Source organism: Suricata suricatta, chromosome 5 (genome assembly GCF_006229205.1).
Source record: "Suricata suricatta isolate VVHF042 chromosome 5, meerkat_22Aug2017_6uvM2_HiC, whole genome shotgun sequence".
Classification (NCBI taxonomy): Eukaryota; Metazoa; Chordata; class Mammalia; order Carnivora; family Herpestidae; genus Suricata; species Suricata suricatta.
The window spans coordinates 70149816-70163040 of NC_043704.1; the positions used below are offsets into that span (position 1 = coordinate 70149816).

The 13225-nt window shown below is 44.5% G+C and overlaps 1 protein-coding gene across 1 annotated transcript in view; it reads right to left on the reverse strand.

Annotated features, from left to right (window-relative positions):
- Nucleotides 1-13225, reverse strand: part of SLC12A8 (solute carrier family 12 member 8) — a 133830-nt gene that overhangs the window by 31025 nt on the left and 89580 nt on the right. The window contains exons 6-8 of the mRNA XM_029940720.1: nt 5522-5609; nt 3984-4071; nt 655-801 (exon numbers count right to left, since the gene is read on the reverse strand). Coding sequence (XP_029796580.1) covers nt 655-801; nt 3984-4071; nt 5522-5609 — 323 coding nt within the window. The remainder of the gene's footprint in view (nt 1-654; nt 802-3983; nt 4072-5521; nt 5610-13225) is intronic.

The following is a 13225-nucleotide window of genomic DNA, read 5'->3' on the forward strand; positions in this document are numbered from 1 at the left end:
AGGCCTCTGTGGTGTTGCAACAAGGTAGAAACGAACTCTTTCTCAGTAAACCACATTATTGGGAGCAGGGTTCCCTCTCTCTCTCTCTCTCTCTCTCTCTCTCTCTCTCTATTTCTCTTTTGTTATCACTTGGGTTTTAGGAATGCCTCATTTGATCATTTTGTGACTCAACCAAGCTATACTATATCCATGAGACTTTGGTCCATGAGAGCTGACAGGAGGCCCAGAGGCCCGAGATGTGGGAAATCATCATAGAGCAACCCCAAAGAAAGGCAAAAATCAAGGGCAGAGTTGTAGCTGCAAGGTCCAACTCCCTTCCTCACCAAGAGATTTTTTTCTTCTATGCTTAACTGAGAGGATCCTAAATTTATTATTAAAGGATGTGACACTCCCTTTCCCCGTTGCTGAGATGCCTTTCCCTCAGTTAGCTAACCCAGTGCAAAAGGGTCCTGGTGGCTGTGACATTGACAAGATGGTTTGTCCAACCGGCCCCACCCTAAGGTGGCCAGAGGATGGGAGAGAACAACCGCTGCGTTCTTATTTCTTCCGCTCCGGAGAACTTGACCACTGGCTCTAATTGGAGAGACTTAAGCAACTTATTGGCCGATAATCAGGTTCGCAGCAAAATGTACATTTCTTAAAAGAGTCACTCACCCCTTTCCCCAGACAGGCCAGTGCAGGAATCACTTTCTCCTGGGCAATGCACTGCAGGATCCGGGGGGCTCCATACAGGCCTCCCATACAGGAGGCCAGGGATGAGATGTATAAGCCCAATAGGAACAGGAAGCCCACCAGGGACACCTATATAAGGAAGCGATTTCATTATCCAATGCCAGAATGTGCTTGTCTCTTTCTGTTCCCGGGCACCATCTGCACCTCATCTATCATTAGCCCTCTAGATTCAGCTACTTGGATATATTTCCAATATTCCCAACCCCATTCCATTTCATTCATACTACCACTATTTCAGTTTGGCTCACCATCACCTCCTGCATGGACAACACAGAACTTCTCAAATTGAGCATGCATCAGTCTCATCTAGAATGCTTGTTAAAATATGGACTTTTGGTCCCTGCCTCAGAGTTTCTGATTAAGTAGTTTTAAGGAAGGGCCCAAGAATTTGTATTTCTAAAGAGTTCCCAGTTGATGCTGATGCTGAGGGTCTGGGGACCACACTTTGAGAACCATTGGCCAATTGGCCTCCTGCCTCTAAGTTCTGTCTACTCTGAATTATCCCCAAAGCCTCTGCCAGAGTGACCTCTCTAAACTCAAACTTGATCATAATGCCACTGCCATAAAAACATCAATGGCTCCCCAACACCCTCCTCGGCTTTTCATAGATTACCTCAGAGCCACCAACACATACTAAAGTTTTTTTAGAAAGCATTACACTAGGGAGACTAACACCCAAGAGCCAGGAAAAAGTTTCAGTGGGGCATGGATATAAAGCAAAAAGAAACTTCTTAGAGAAACTGTAGGCTGGGAAGCCAAATAATTAGAAATAGATTGGAGAAGCTGCAGGAGACCCAAAAAGAAACAGATGAACTGACCAGCTGTAGAAAGGAGACCAGAGCAGCCAGCAGCCATTGAAAATAAGTGTTCTGGCAGAAAGCACCTGACAGAAAGACAGAGAAGTGCACTGAAGAGCTTTAGGAGAACCAGCCCCAAGAAGGGCATCCTGGAGGCCCGAAGTGGGGGATCCTCAGGACACACAGACCAGACTGAAGAGGCCTTGCTTCCTCGGGGCCCAGGAGAGCTCAGAGATGGGCTGGCTCAGAACCCAGGCCACAGCTAAGACATGAAACCGAGACGAACCATCTCTTAAAACCAGGTCAGGATGGTGAGCTGGGTCAAGTGACCCATGTGGGACACGGGGACACTTGTACCCTTCCATTGTCCAGGCACCGCTAGTAAAACTGTGTGTGGCCCAGCTCACTGCGAGTCTACGCCTGCCACTGCAGCTGAGTCAGTCCCAAGGAAGGACACCGGAGAGCCGAAAAGGAGAAAAGCTTTTTGGGGTGGGGGGATGGGGGAAATCTTGTGTGATCCCCTTTGTAGGGGAAGCCTTGGGGGGCAGCAGAACACCAGAGCACCGCCATTTTGGAGTTGGCCTGGTTGGTTCTGTCACTGTTGAGTTACTTGCTGTACCAGAGAACCAAGAACAGTATCTTTCCTTTCTTTATAGGCTTTACAACGGTCTGTTCTAGGAGACAGTCAATTCCTCTCCAAAAAATGAGCTCCCCACCTCTCACCCTGATGTGTGCACAATGTCATTCCCACAGATTATTGCCAAGCACAGGTTAGCAGGCGCCCCCAGCTGGCTAAATGCTTGCCTACCTGTTCAACCTCTGGGACAGGTGGCGTCCCAAGCCAGATTTCCCCAATTCACGTGTCTATTATTAGCAGTGGAATTTCCACCCACAAAGGCTTTCCCGTGCTGTCCATGGAGATGTTTTTACTTTCTCGTTGTAGCCTTCCTTGGATACAGGCTGCCTCCCCTCCCACATACCTGTTTTTAGTTCTTTCTGCAAAGGAGGGGAAGGAGGAGAGAGAGGAGCCCCAGACCAGGGGATAATTTGCCGTGTTCCATGCAGATCAGAGCCTCGAATGGTTGAAAGGACCTCTGTGAGGGAATCTACTAGAAAAAAACCAGCTTTAGAGGCAGGCGGAGCTCGCTAGTCATGGCAAGTTGCAGACAGCAGCAGGCAGATTCCCCGGGTCAAAGGATCAGCTCTTCCCTGAGGTCTTTAATTCCTCCAATGCAGCCAAGCTTTTCATTCCACAATTAGAGAAAAGGCCCGTGGGAGATGAAACTCAAGACAGAAGCATGCTTATAGTTAAAGATGAGGGATGTAGATTCCTTCCCTGAGAGCAAACTTCTCCCTGGGGGTTTAAGACCTTGCTCTCTGGAAGTGGGGTGAGCGGCTCCCCTCTTTCAAAACCTGCCTTCACAGTAAAGTCAAGACCCCTGAAAACATAAGTCATCTTTATATCATCATGTACATATCTTAAAAAGAAACCTGTGCTAATGTGGAAACTAAGCCCAAAAGTAGCTCAGAAGAGAAAGTTCAGAGTTTCCTGCCCCAGGCTGCCCCAACGAGTGGCCAGTGACCCTCCATGAACATCGGCAAAGTCGTTTTTGCCAAGCCTCACACCAAGAGAGAATGGTACATTCTCCCATAATATGAGCAGAAAACACTCAGAAGTTAACTAAGAAAACTTTCAGTCTACTACCATTTCTCTGATAAATAACAGGAATCTCAGGGTCCACTTTTTCTCTAGGAACTTAAGGGAAGGTAGGAGTTTTGGGGGATTTCCAGAAAAGCATCTGGGAATCTTATTCTCTTAGGTTCTAGAGATGCCAAATGAGTGTCCTTGACTGTCACTTGACCTCTAGCCTGTTAAGGGCAGCTGTGGAACGTGAGGAATTTGCTAATCTTCTGGCAGGCTGCAACCAGCTCTGGAAACAAAGATACTATGGCCAGATCAAGCCCAGCCCACCCCTGGGAGAGCACGCGGAGTCAAGGTCTTCAGAGAGCAAGGCAGGCCTCACCATGCTATCGTGGACTCTCTCCACTTTGCTGCCTCTTTTCAGTCCACCAGCCTCCTCCTTTCACCTGCTTCCTGAGAGCAGCACTTTATGCTCGTCGTGGGAGGTGAGACTATTGGCAAAAATGAAGGGCTGGTGGGGCGAGGAATTTCTGCTGATGGCTTCCTTTGTTTCTGTCCTGATTTTTGTTCCTATTTATTTAGTCACCTGCATGTATGTGCTTTCCCAGAGGCTGTTATCTGCTTCTAGGGATCTATCAGAAAAACTTGTACCCTTTCCATGTTTTTGCCCCTCTTCCCCCACTACTTCAGCCCTGGGCCACAAGACTCTCTGGCTTTCCAGGCAGGGCTGCAAGAGAGAGGCAGCCATTTGTTATGGGAGCAAAGAAAGGAACCAGCAGACTGAGTCCCTCAGCAGTGCAGCACTTACCCACCTTTTCTGCTATCAGGAAGTCATAGCGCAGGGCCTCTCGGGTGCAGACAGCGCCCAGCAGGAGGACAAATACGATGTACAGAAACCATCTGCAAAAACCCCCAAGCGTGGAGCAGAGCTACACCCCCGACTTCAGCCAACCCCATCCCATCCCACACCACTCAGCCCCTGGGTTCCCGTGGGGACTTGTCTCAGAAGGAAAGAGAAAGGCACTCACGAAGCCCCCCTTGCTGGAGGCTTTCAGTACTATTTCTCCTCTAGCATCTCTTGCCAAAAAACTGTATCATTGTTTTGTCTCTGACATCAAAGAAGAAAAACGCTCAAAGTGTATTGGGAGTGGGGAGCGGAGGCCCGCTGACCGCCAGGTTGCCGGGCCTCAGGCAGGGTCAGCCTGCAGCCCCCCAGCCCCCCTTCATAGCCCCGAAGAAGAAGCACATGATCTTTTAGGCTTCTCTGTCCTGCTGGTCCTTGGATCCCAGATGATAAGAGAGCAGAGCCAAGTGTGAATAGGGCAGCAGTGACCTGGCTCTGCCCCCAGGCACCCTGTGACCTTGAAAAAGTCACATGATCCCTGCAGCCTCATCCCCATCTGGGCAGTGAGAGGATGGGCCAAAGTTCCTCCGGGGGCCTCCCAGTAACGACCTTAAAATGAGGCAGTTTTCTTTCTTCTCTTTCCTTCCCAACACCCCATGTGTGCACTGCTGTCTCCATTCTCTGCCCAATGTGCAGCCCTATTGAGCACAAAATAGACTGAAGCAACGGTTTCGCTATAATAAGCTAAGAGCACATTCAGCATTTGTGAAGTACACATACTAATATCTTAAAAATATCATGGTTAAAATAACACGGGCACTCTTAACTGCTCAAGACATTGTCATGTCTGTGTCTCTCACATCTACCCAGTGAAGTACCAAGAGTAAGGTCGGTACTTCTAGAAGGTCAGAAGCAGACCCGAGGCCACTCGGTTTGCTCATGTGGGTGGCACGGTGTGAACTAAAACCCAGGGAGCAGGGGGGAAGAAGAGACTGTTATGTGTCTTTACACACAGTATCTGCTCCACATACTCTCATTAGCCCCACTTTCCAAGAAAGGAAACGGGCTCAGAAAATGATGTAAAATGCTCCAAATCACACAGCCCCCCAGCAGCAGAGCTGGGATAGAAATTCCAACCGGTCTGACTGAAAATTTTTCACCTTTAAATTCCTCCCAACAATCCTGGGAAATCAATGGTTAAAAAAAATCCCCAAGTTCAAAATGGAAGTGGGGGAGGAGGAGGGGCAGGAGGCTGAGGAGAAAGGAAAGAAAGGATTCCTCCTCCCCCCCACCCCAGGCATTCCCAGGCAGGGGGTATGAAACGGCAAGCGTCTGAACCCACCAGACGTGAATTTTCCAGCCGGCTGAGTGCTAAAAGGAGAATTGGAATATGAAATAGATTGGCCACAGTTGGGGCACTCTCAGAACAAAAGGGGCAATCCCCTCTTTCGCCTGGGGTTTTCTCTCCCTCTCTCCAGCTGATTGCCATGAGGGGAACTTACTTACGAGATGCCAACAGCTGCTAGGGAGCCCAGGGGGATGCTGGCAGCGGGCTCCCTGAGGTCACCCCCCATGTTGAAACCAGCCATGACTCCTGAAAGACACCCAGACAGGGGAGAGGGCTGAATAGCATACTCCACTCCACGAGCCACCTTCCCCTCATCAGGGCCCTCTCCTGGAAGCTATCCTGCGGCAAGCCCTTCCATCTGCAGTCCTGGCAACTGGGCTTCTCAATCTCCCCTGGCAACTGGGGAGGCATCCACTGGGGCATGAAAGGGACCTTTGTGGATTGGATGATGCTTGGGAGCAAAGCCCTGCTGGCCACAAAAGCATCTTATGGCACAGTGCAAAGTAATGAGGGTGAGTGAGGCAGCTGGAAGGCTGCACAAAGGTCCTGTGGCCACATACTGAGATCTGCCACTACCCACACTCACCCCCACCCCACCAACTCCCTGGGGAGGCTCAGACTTAGCACAGCACCTGCTATCCCCTCCTCAGCAGAGTTCCTTGCTTCTGCTGCCCACTGACTACACTGAGGTTCAGGTATCCTGGGGGTAAGGTCACATCCAACAGCCAGAACCAGAGACCAAAGGGCTCTAAGCATGTTCTAAGGAACAATCCTGAGAACAATCTAAAGAACTGAGTCACATCTCCTCTTCATCACTGCTTCTATTCCCCAACCACACTCATGAGAAGTCATAATTTAGTCATGATGGGGAGGGAGGCAGCGTGGGATGGGGAGGAGGGGACATCGCCTCTGTCCATGCTCACACATAGAAGAATGCAACAGTTGATGTGTTCAGAACATCAAAAGTGGGTCCAGCCCACAAGCACTCTATAAGCCCTGGTCAGGACGGTTTCACAGAGGGGTGGGTGCATCTCCAATGTGGCCTTTCAGGAAGATTTACATGGGCTTAGGGAGAGAGCTGGGTTAAACCCCATCATTATGGATTTATGAACCCTTTCAACCTGCCAGTGCCTGTGCTGATGGCTTCCATACATTTTTTATTTTGCTTTATCCTCACAACAACCACATCGAAAAAGCAGAATTATTTCCCCCATTTTATAAGAAAGGAAACTAGTGATCAGAGAGGCTAATTAAAATAACCTGAGGTCACACATTTAATAAGTGGGAAAGCTAGGATTCAACCCCAGTCATTCTGACTCTGAAAATTATGCTTTTACCCACCCCCCACCCTCTATAATGCTTATTGAGGGGAGCTCAGGTGAAATGGGGTGAGGTGAGGGTGTGGAACCAGAGAGCTAATGAGGGCCTATTTCAAAAGATGCCCTGAATGAGGGCCCAACACTGGGATTGCACATGGATTGACCAGCAATTAATTCCATGACTGTGACTTCATCCTCAGTAAATAGTCAAGGATATGAGTAGAGATGTAGCCAAAAATGTTTATAAATGCTTGTCTATAATTGTGAAAATGGGAAGGAGCCTAATGCTTACAAGTAAGGGATTGGCTCAAAAAGTGATGATATGTCCTTCAGCAAATACCAGGGCTCTGTGTTGTCAGAGATATGTTATGACATGGAAAGATATTTAAAAGCTATTGTTTTATTTTCAGACACATAGTACAAAACACAACATATGGTATGATCCCATTGTTGTAAAAAAAAAAAAAAGGCAACAGATAAATTTATGCATGGGGGAAAAAAAGGAACCAGGACATGTTTTTAAAATGTTAACAATATTATTTCTGGGGGATGGAAAAACAGATCTTTATATATATGTATATATGTATGTATGTATTTCTCAATTTTCTACAATGATCATTTTGAAATTGGGTTAAAATAATTTTTAAAGTGCTTTTTTTTTTTCAAACCACGCATTAGGCACCTCTTCTTTCCTGCTGTTTCTCTTCTTCCCAAGATCTTCTTAAAAGGGTAGGAAATGGGGAAATGCATATATGCCTCTAAGCAAAGGGGACTGGGATGGGGAGCCAGCCGGAAGTAGATGAAAGGCTGCTACAGATGTCTGGAACACAGCGTATGGCGAAAATGACACAAAGCGAAAGGGAAGGAAAAGAAAACCTTAAAAAACTTCTCCAGAGGATCTGAATAAACCCAGAGAAAACCAGGGCTGTTAGTGTAGATGTTTGCACCCAAAGAAAGCCCTCCTCAAGACCTAGCTGTACTCCCAAATATGCTGCTGTCAAGTTGTCTGTGAAGGAAGAGATCCTTAAAGGAAGCAGACCTACACATGCTACGGCCAGGAATCCACGCCAGCAACCAAAGATTGCAAGGGGTGTGATGAAAACCAGCAACAAATACACAAATACACTCATGATAAAAATAGAACAACCTGGGCTGGAATAAACCTATAAATCAGGACACAGAAGAGAATTTTGAAGAAAATAGTAATTAGTAGCTCCAAACAAATCCAAGAAGAATATTCTATCTATAAAGCAAGAGACAGTAAAAGAACAAAAAATAATGCAAGAACAAAAAAAAACCTTTTGAAAATTATAAAAATGATCACTAAAATTAAAAATGCAATAGAGGATGTGAAAAACAAAGTTAAGTAACTATCCCAGAATTGAAAACAGAAGGATGAGGGGGTACAAAGTTTATGGAAAGAAGAGAAGAAACGGAAGAGATATCTTAACAGCTACACCATCCAGCTAACAGGAGATGCAGAAAGAGAGACCAGAGAAAACAGAAGAAATAATCAGACGAGAAAGCGAGAAGTAAATAGTAGATAGCCAGAAGTAAATGTCTCCACCCTGAAGAAGGCACAAGTCTACAGGTTGAAATATTCCATAGAGTAGATGACACAAAGATCAAAATGTAAAAAGTCCATATTCAAATGCATCATTGTGCAACTTTGGGAAAAACCCTAAATATTTCCAAAGGTAAAAACTGAATACTTCATAAAGGAACAAAAGTTAGACTTCTCTTTGGCAACAGTAATGCTAGAAAACAATGGCGTTGTTGATTTTAAAATTCTGAGGAAAGTTTTGAAATGAGAATTTTAGCCAGATTACCAATTAAGTGAAAGCAAAGTTTTGCATAGAAGAGCTCAAAAAACTGACCTCCCACATATCAATTCTGAGGAAGATACTAAAGCATGTACTCCAGCAAAATGAAGATGTAAACCATGAAGAAGGAAAACACGAGATTCTGAAAACCGTAGTGACGACTTGGGAACGGAGTAGAATCCAGGAATAACAGTTGTACTGCAGAGAGTCCAGAAGATATTGAGCAGAAGGATGGAAGCCCCTAAAGAGATGTCTCTGAATAGGAACTGAATTCAACACAATGAACAGTAGGATTAACAAACTGAATGATTTTAAGGACATGCTGATTGTATATTTTGGCAACAAGAGAAAAGAAAGCTTATTGAAACTCCAGGAAAAGGGAAGAAGAAAGTCCATGTCTAAATAGGACTCAAGCTAAAATGTCATGACATGATTTTACACAGCTAACAAAATGTAAGAGAAAAGGAAGCCACTTGGATATGAGGAATATTCTCCCCTAAATGGCACAAGGACAGCATTAGAATCACAGCAAAGGAAATGGAATTCTAGCTGCTGCTTGGCTCTTCATGTAACAACAGCTACATAGCCACAAAACGTGTTTACTGTTTTCTAACTTCTAAAAATTCAAGCACAGAGGACATAACTCTAGTTACAATATGGAATATGAATATTATCTACCTTGACAATGTAAAAGTAAAGCTATAGCTAACCAATATTAGGAACTAATACAAAAACAGAGAGAAGTAGAGAGAATACAAAAAGCACTAAAAATTTCATCGTAGTAGTGTTGAAAAGCAAAATATAAGTCCCATGATCTTTCACCAGAGTCTGTTACAAGCTTCAATTCATTTAATAAAAAACCTTCAGTGGGTTAAACATCTGACTTCAGCTCAGGTCATGATCTCATGGTTTGTTAAGTTTGAGTCCCACATTGGAAAGCTTGAGCAACACATTAGGTAAGCTCACACCCCACTTCAGGTGAGTCCACTTCTCTCTCTCTCCCTAAACTCTTTGCCCCTCTCTGCCCCTTGCTCACAGAAAGAAAGAAAGAGAGAGAGAGAGAGAGAGAGAGAGAGGAAGGAAGGAAGGAAGGAAGGAAGGAAGGAAGGAAGGAAGGAAGGAAGGAAGGAAGGAAGGAAAGAAGGAAGGAAGGAAGGAAGGAAGGAAGGACGGAAGGAGGAAAAAAAGAAAAAACTTGAAAGATTCTAGCAATGAGTCTAGCCTTTGAGCTAGCCATTAAATTTGGTAGGTAGATAAGGAAAAGGCTACTGAATATTTTTATACCAGTTGCAATATATTTTAAGCTAATTCTAAACTTATTCTGTATCTTGTTATCATAAAGGAGAATTTCTAGTGCTTGCTAAAAAGAACAAAGAAATTTCTGAGAATACTGAGCAGTTTGTCTTTGAAGTTACAAAGATTATTGACTTGTAAACGTAAGACCAAAAAGTTTTTTAATAGATTTGAGCATCTGTGTGTCTGTGAAACTGTATCTACCCACTTAAAGTTGTACACTAACGTTTTCAGAGGATTTTGTCCACTCCCCTCCTAATAATCAACTTGTTCTAGGTTCCCTGATACTGCTCTAAAGCACAAATATTCAGGCATTCACTTTTGAATGTCCCTTCTCTGTAAAGAGCTACTACTATTATTTTCTTCTTTTTTAAGTTTTTTAAATGTTTATTTTTTTGAGAGAGAGAAAGAACGCGTGCGCACGCATTGGGGAGGGGCAGAGAGAGGGAGACACACAATCCGAAGCAGGCTGCAGACTCTGAGCTGTCAGCACAAAGCCCAACACGGGGCTTGAACCCACAGACTTTGAGATCATGACCTGAGCCAAAGTTGGCAACTACTCTTACTTTCTAATCTTATATTCTAATAAATTTTTCCCTGCTGCTAAAAGGGGGGGGGGGGATATCACAAACATAAAAAGATTATGCAGATTCCCTTACAATTAGGGATTCCCTTAAGATAACTGAAGTATTCCTTGTAAAAATATTTTGCACATAAAAATAAATATGACTCTAATACATTAATCTTAAAACACAACACAGAATCTCAATTTCCCACACCAACAATAAAAAATGAAGGGATATAGCCCAAAACTAATAAAATAACAGAGATTTAAGAGTATTATTTAAAGTTAAAATGATAATTTAACAAAAAAGCAATGTTAACTATCAAAACTTAGGAAATGGACGAAGGAGCATGTAAGTAAGCTAAACTCTATTTCTTAACACAGAGTCAATAGATTCTGTCTTTGATTCATCAAGTTACAGATTCAAGCTTACTGCTTGGTAAATCTACAGCTAGCTCCCAAGGTACTACAAATGAGTAATGTGGCTGCTCCTACGGAGGGGTATCTGGGGTGGTAATGGGTAGAGTGGGACACTGGCTTTATACTATAAGCACTTCTGCAGGATTTTCTTTTTTGTCATGTGTAGGTCTTATTTGGATCAAAAAAGGATGCCCAAGACCTGCCCCACTCTGACCAGTGTTCCTGGGACCAGATCTGTCACTGAGGCTCTGCTCAAAGGCTAAGGGCTCACTGCTCACTGCCAGAACTACCAGGTGCCAAGGGCATCCCTGGCCAAATCTCCACGTTCACCTGACTCCCAGACCCCACTAATTTCATCCACTAACACCAGCCCTTCCTGGATCTCCTAAATTCTGACCTCTGCAAAGATTCCACCTGTCACCAGGTTTACGGATACCTCACCTGCGTGGCCACATTGCCTCCCTCCATCTACAATGGCCTCATTCTGCCTCCCAACCCTAGCAGGTTTATGCCCATTCGTTCAGCATTGTGAGATAACATACTGCTAATTACTCTGCCATTTCAGTACCTCCTACAGTCTGTAACATCACTTTGCATCTTCCAGCAGATCATTTACAAAGACCCACTGATATGTATGCTCTGTCTAGGAAAGTGATTGATTAAGCCCAATTGCTTTCCCCTTCCAAATAGGTTCTATATTCATAACAAAAGCCCTTTTCTTCTCCCAGAATCCCTCAGAGTCCAAGACCCAACATTTGATCATAGGTCTTGCAAGCTGGCCTGGTGTGTGGTGCACTTGGATCCTGGTCAGTGGGAGCAGAGAGGATAGACATGGAAAAGGCCACCCTCAGGAACATAGACAGCCATGAAGTTGGCTTTTAGGACAAAACAGAGAAGCCAGAAGGCAGGTAGTCAGTACCACAGACACAAAGCATCAAAGACAAGGAAGTGCCTGCTAGCCGGGTGATTCCTGCCAGGTACTGCCGTGATCCGTGCACACCTGTTACATGGGCTTGCACACTGTTGCTGTCGCTTCCAGAATTTCACCCTTGCGTGACTACACAATTCCCGAGCAGAGGATCACTAGTTCTGGTGAATTAGAAATTTCTTGCTTGCCAGTTGGATCTAGAAAAATTATTTTGATTTAGTAATTTTTTGTCTATGCTTGTCAAGTATGATAGAGTTCTCTAGTTTGGCTTTCTGTCTGCTTCTGGTGCCATTTTAAGATATCGCTGTTAATGTTAGAGCTGAATTTAGGGTGGGTGTAGTAGAACAAATACTATTTCCCAGGGCATTAGAGTCCAGATGTTTTACAGATATTAAAGAAAAAAAAGCTTGGGAAAATCTTGATTAAATAAGGTTAGAAAGGTTTTTACTGCTGGACTTGCCAGTGCCTATAACATGCTAATTTTCATTATCCATCCCTTAGAAGAGAAATGTAACACACAGTGTTTCCCAAAACTTATTTAACAATTTTACATTTTTTTAAATGAAAAACTTTATTCATTACTAGCATTCCACGTTACACAGTTTAGGAAACACTTGTGTCCATTTTATACTTACTATTTAATCTTTATAATTTTCTTGGGAGGCTTCCTAAAACTGCTTAAAATGGCTACTTAGAATCAACAATTCTTAAAGCTAGAAGGTGTCCTAGAGGTTATCCAATCTCTTATTTTACAGATGAGGAAACTGAGGCCCAAAGAGGAGAAGAGATTGTGTCCAAGCTTCGAACTAACTACAGTGCTGTCTTCAAGTTTCCGGATCTTGAGTCAGTGTCCCTTCCAGTATGTGACACAGTTTCCCGATTTCTAACACCCATGCTTCTCTTGGCTTTCCTTTTATAACCTAGTAACTGTATGATTAACTTGGGGTTACCTCCCCCACAAGAAGGCTGAACTTATCCGATATGATCAGCAATACACATTGATTTACCCACAAGTATTTCGTCACCAGGTCCAAATCACTAGTCTGGGCCTGGACCAGGGGATTTCCCTTCCTGGTAGGTCTGAAACTGCCAGTTCCAGGAAGCGGTGAATTGCTTACCTGAAACCACATTTCTCCCTGCCTCAGGATGACAGTATAGTCTGTGCGCTGTTACCATGTGACTTTGGTAAACAGCTTCCTTCATATGGTTAAGCCTCTGACTTGGTCTTCCACCCTCGTTCTACAGCCCATTAGCTTGCTTATTGTCCTAGCTGTTATATATACATGAGACAGGGTTGACCGTCACCTTGCCAGCTTAGGTTTATGAGGCTAAACTTCCAGTGCCATCCATAGTCTCCTGGGCGTTGACATTATGCCTAGAGTTGGCGTGGGTGTCACCAGGTGAATAGGGGGCTTGGGCTTGGTGCCCTGGCTAAAATATTTGACCTGAAAATAGGTGTGGATCTTTAGGGGAGGAACTCATCCCCTCTGCATCTCAAAAATTAGCTCGAGGTT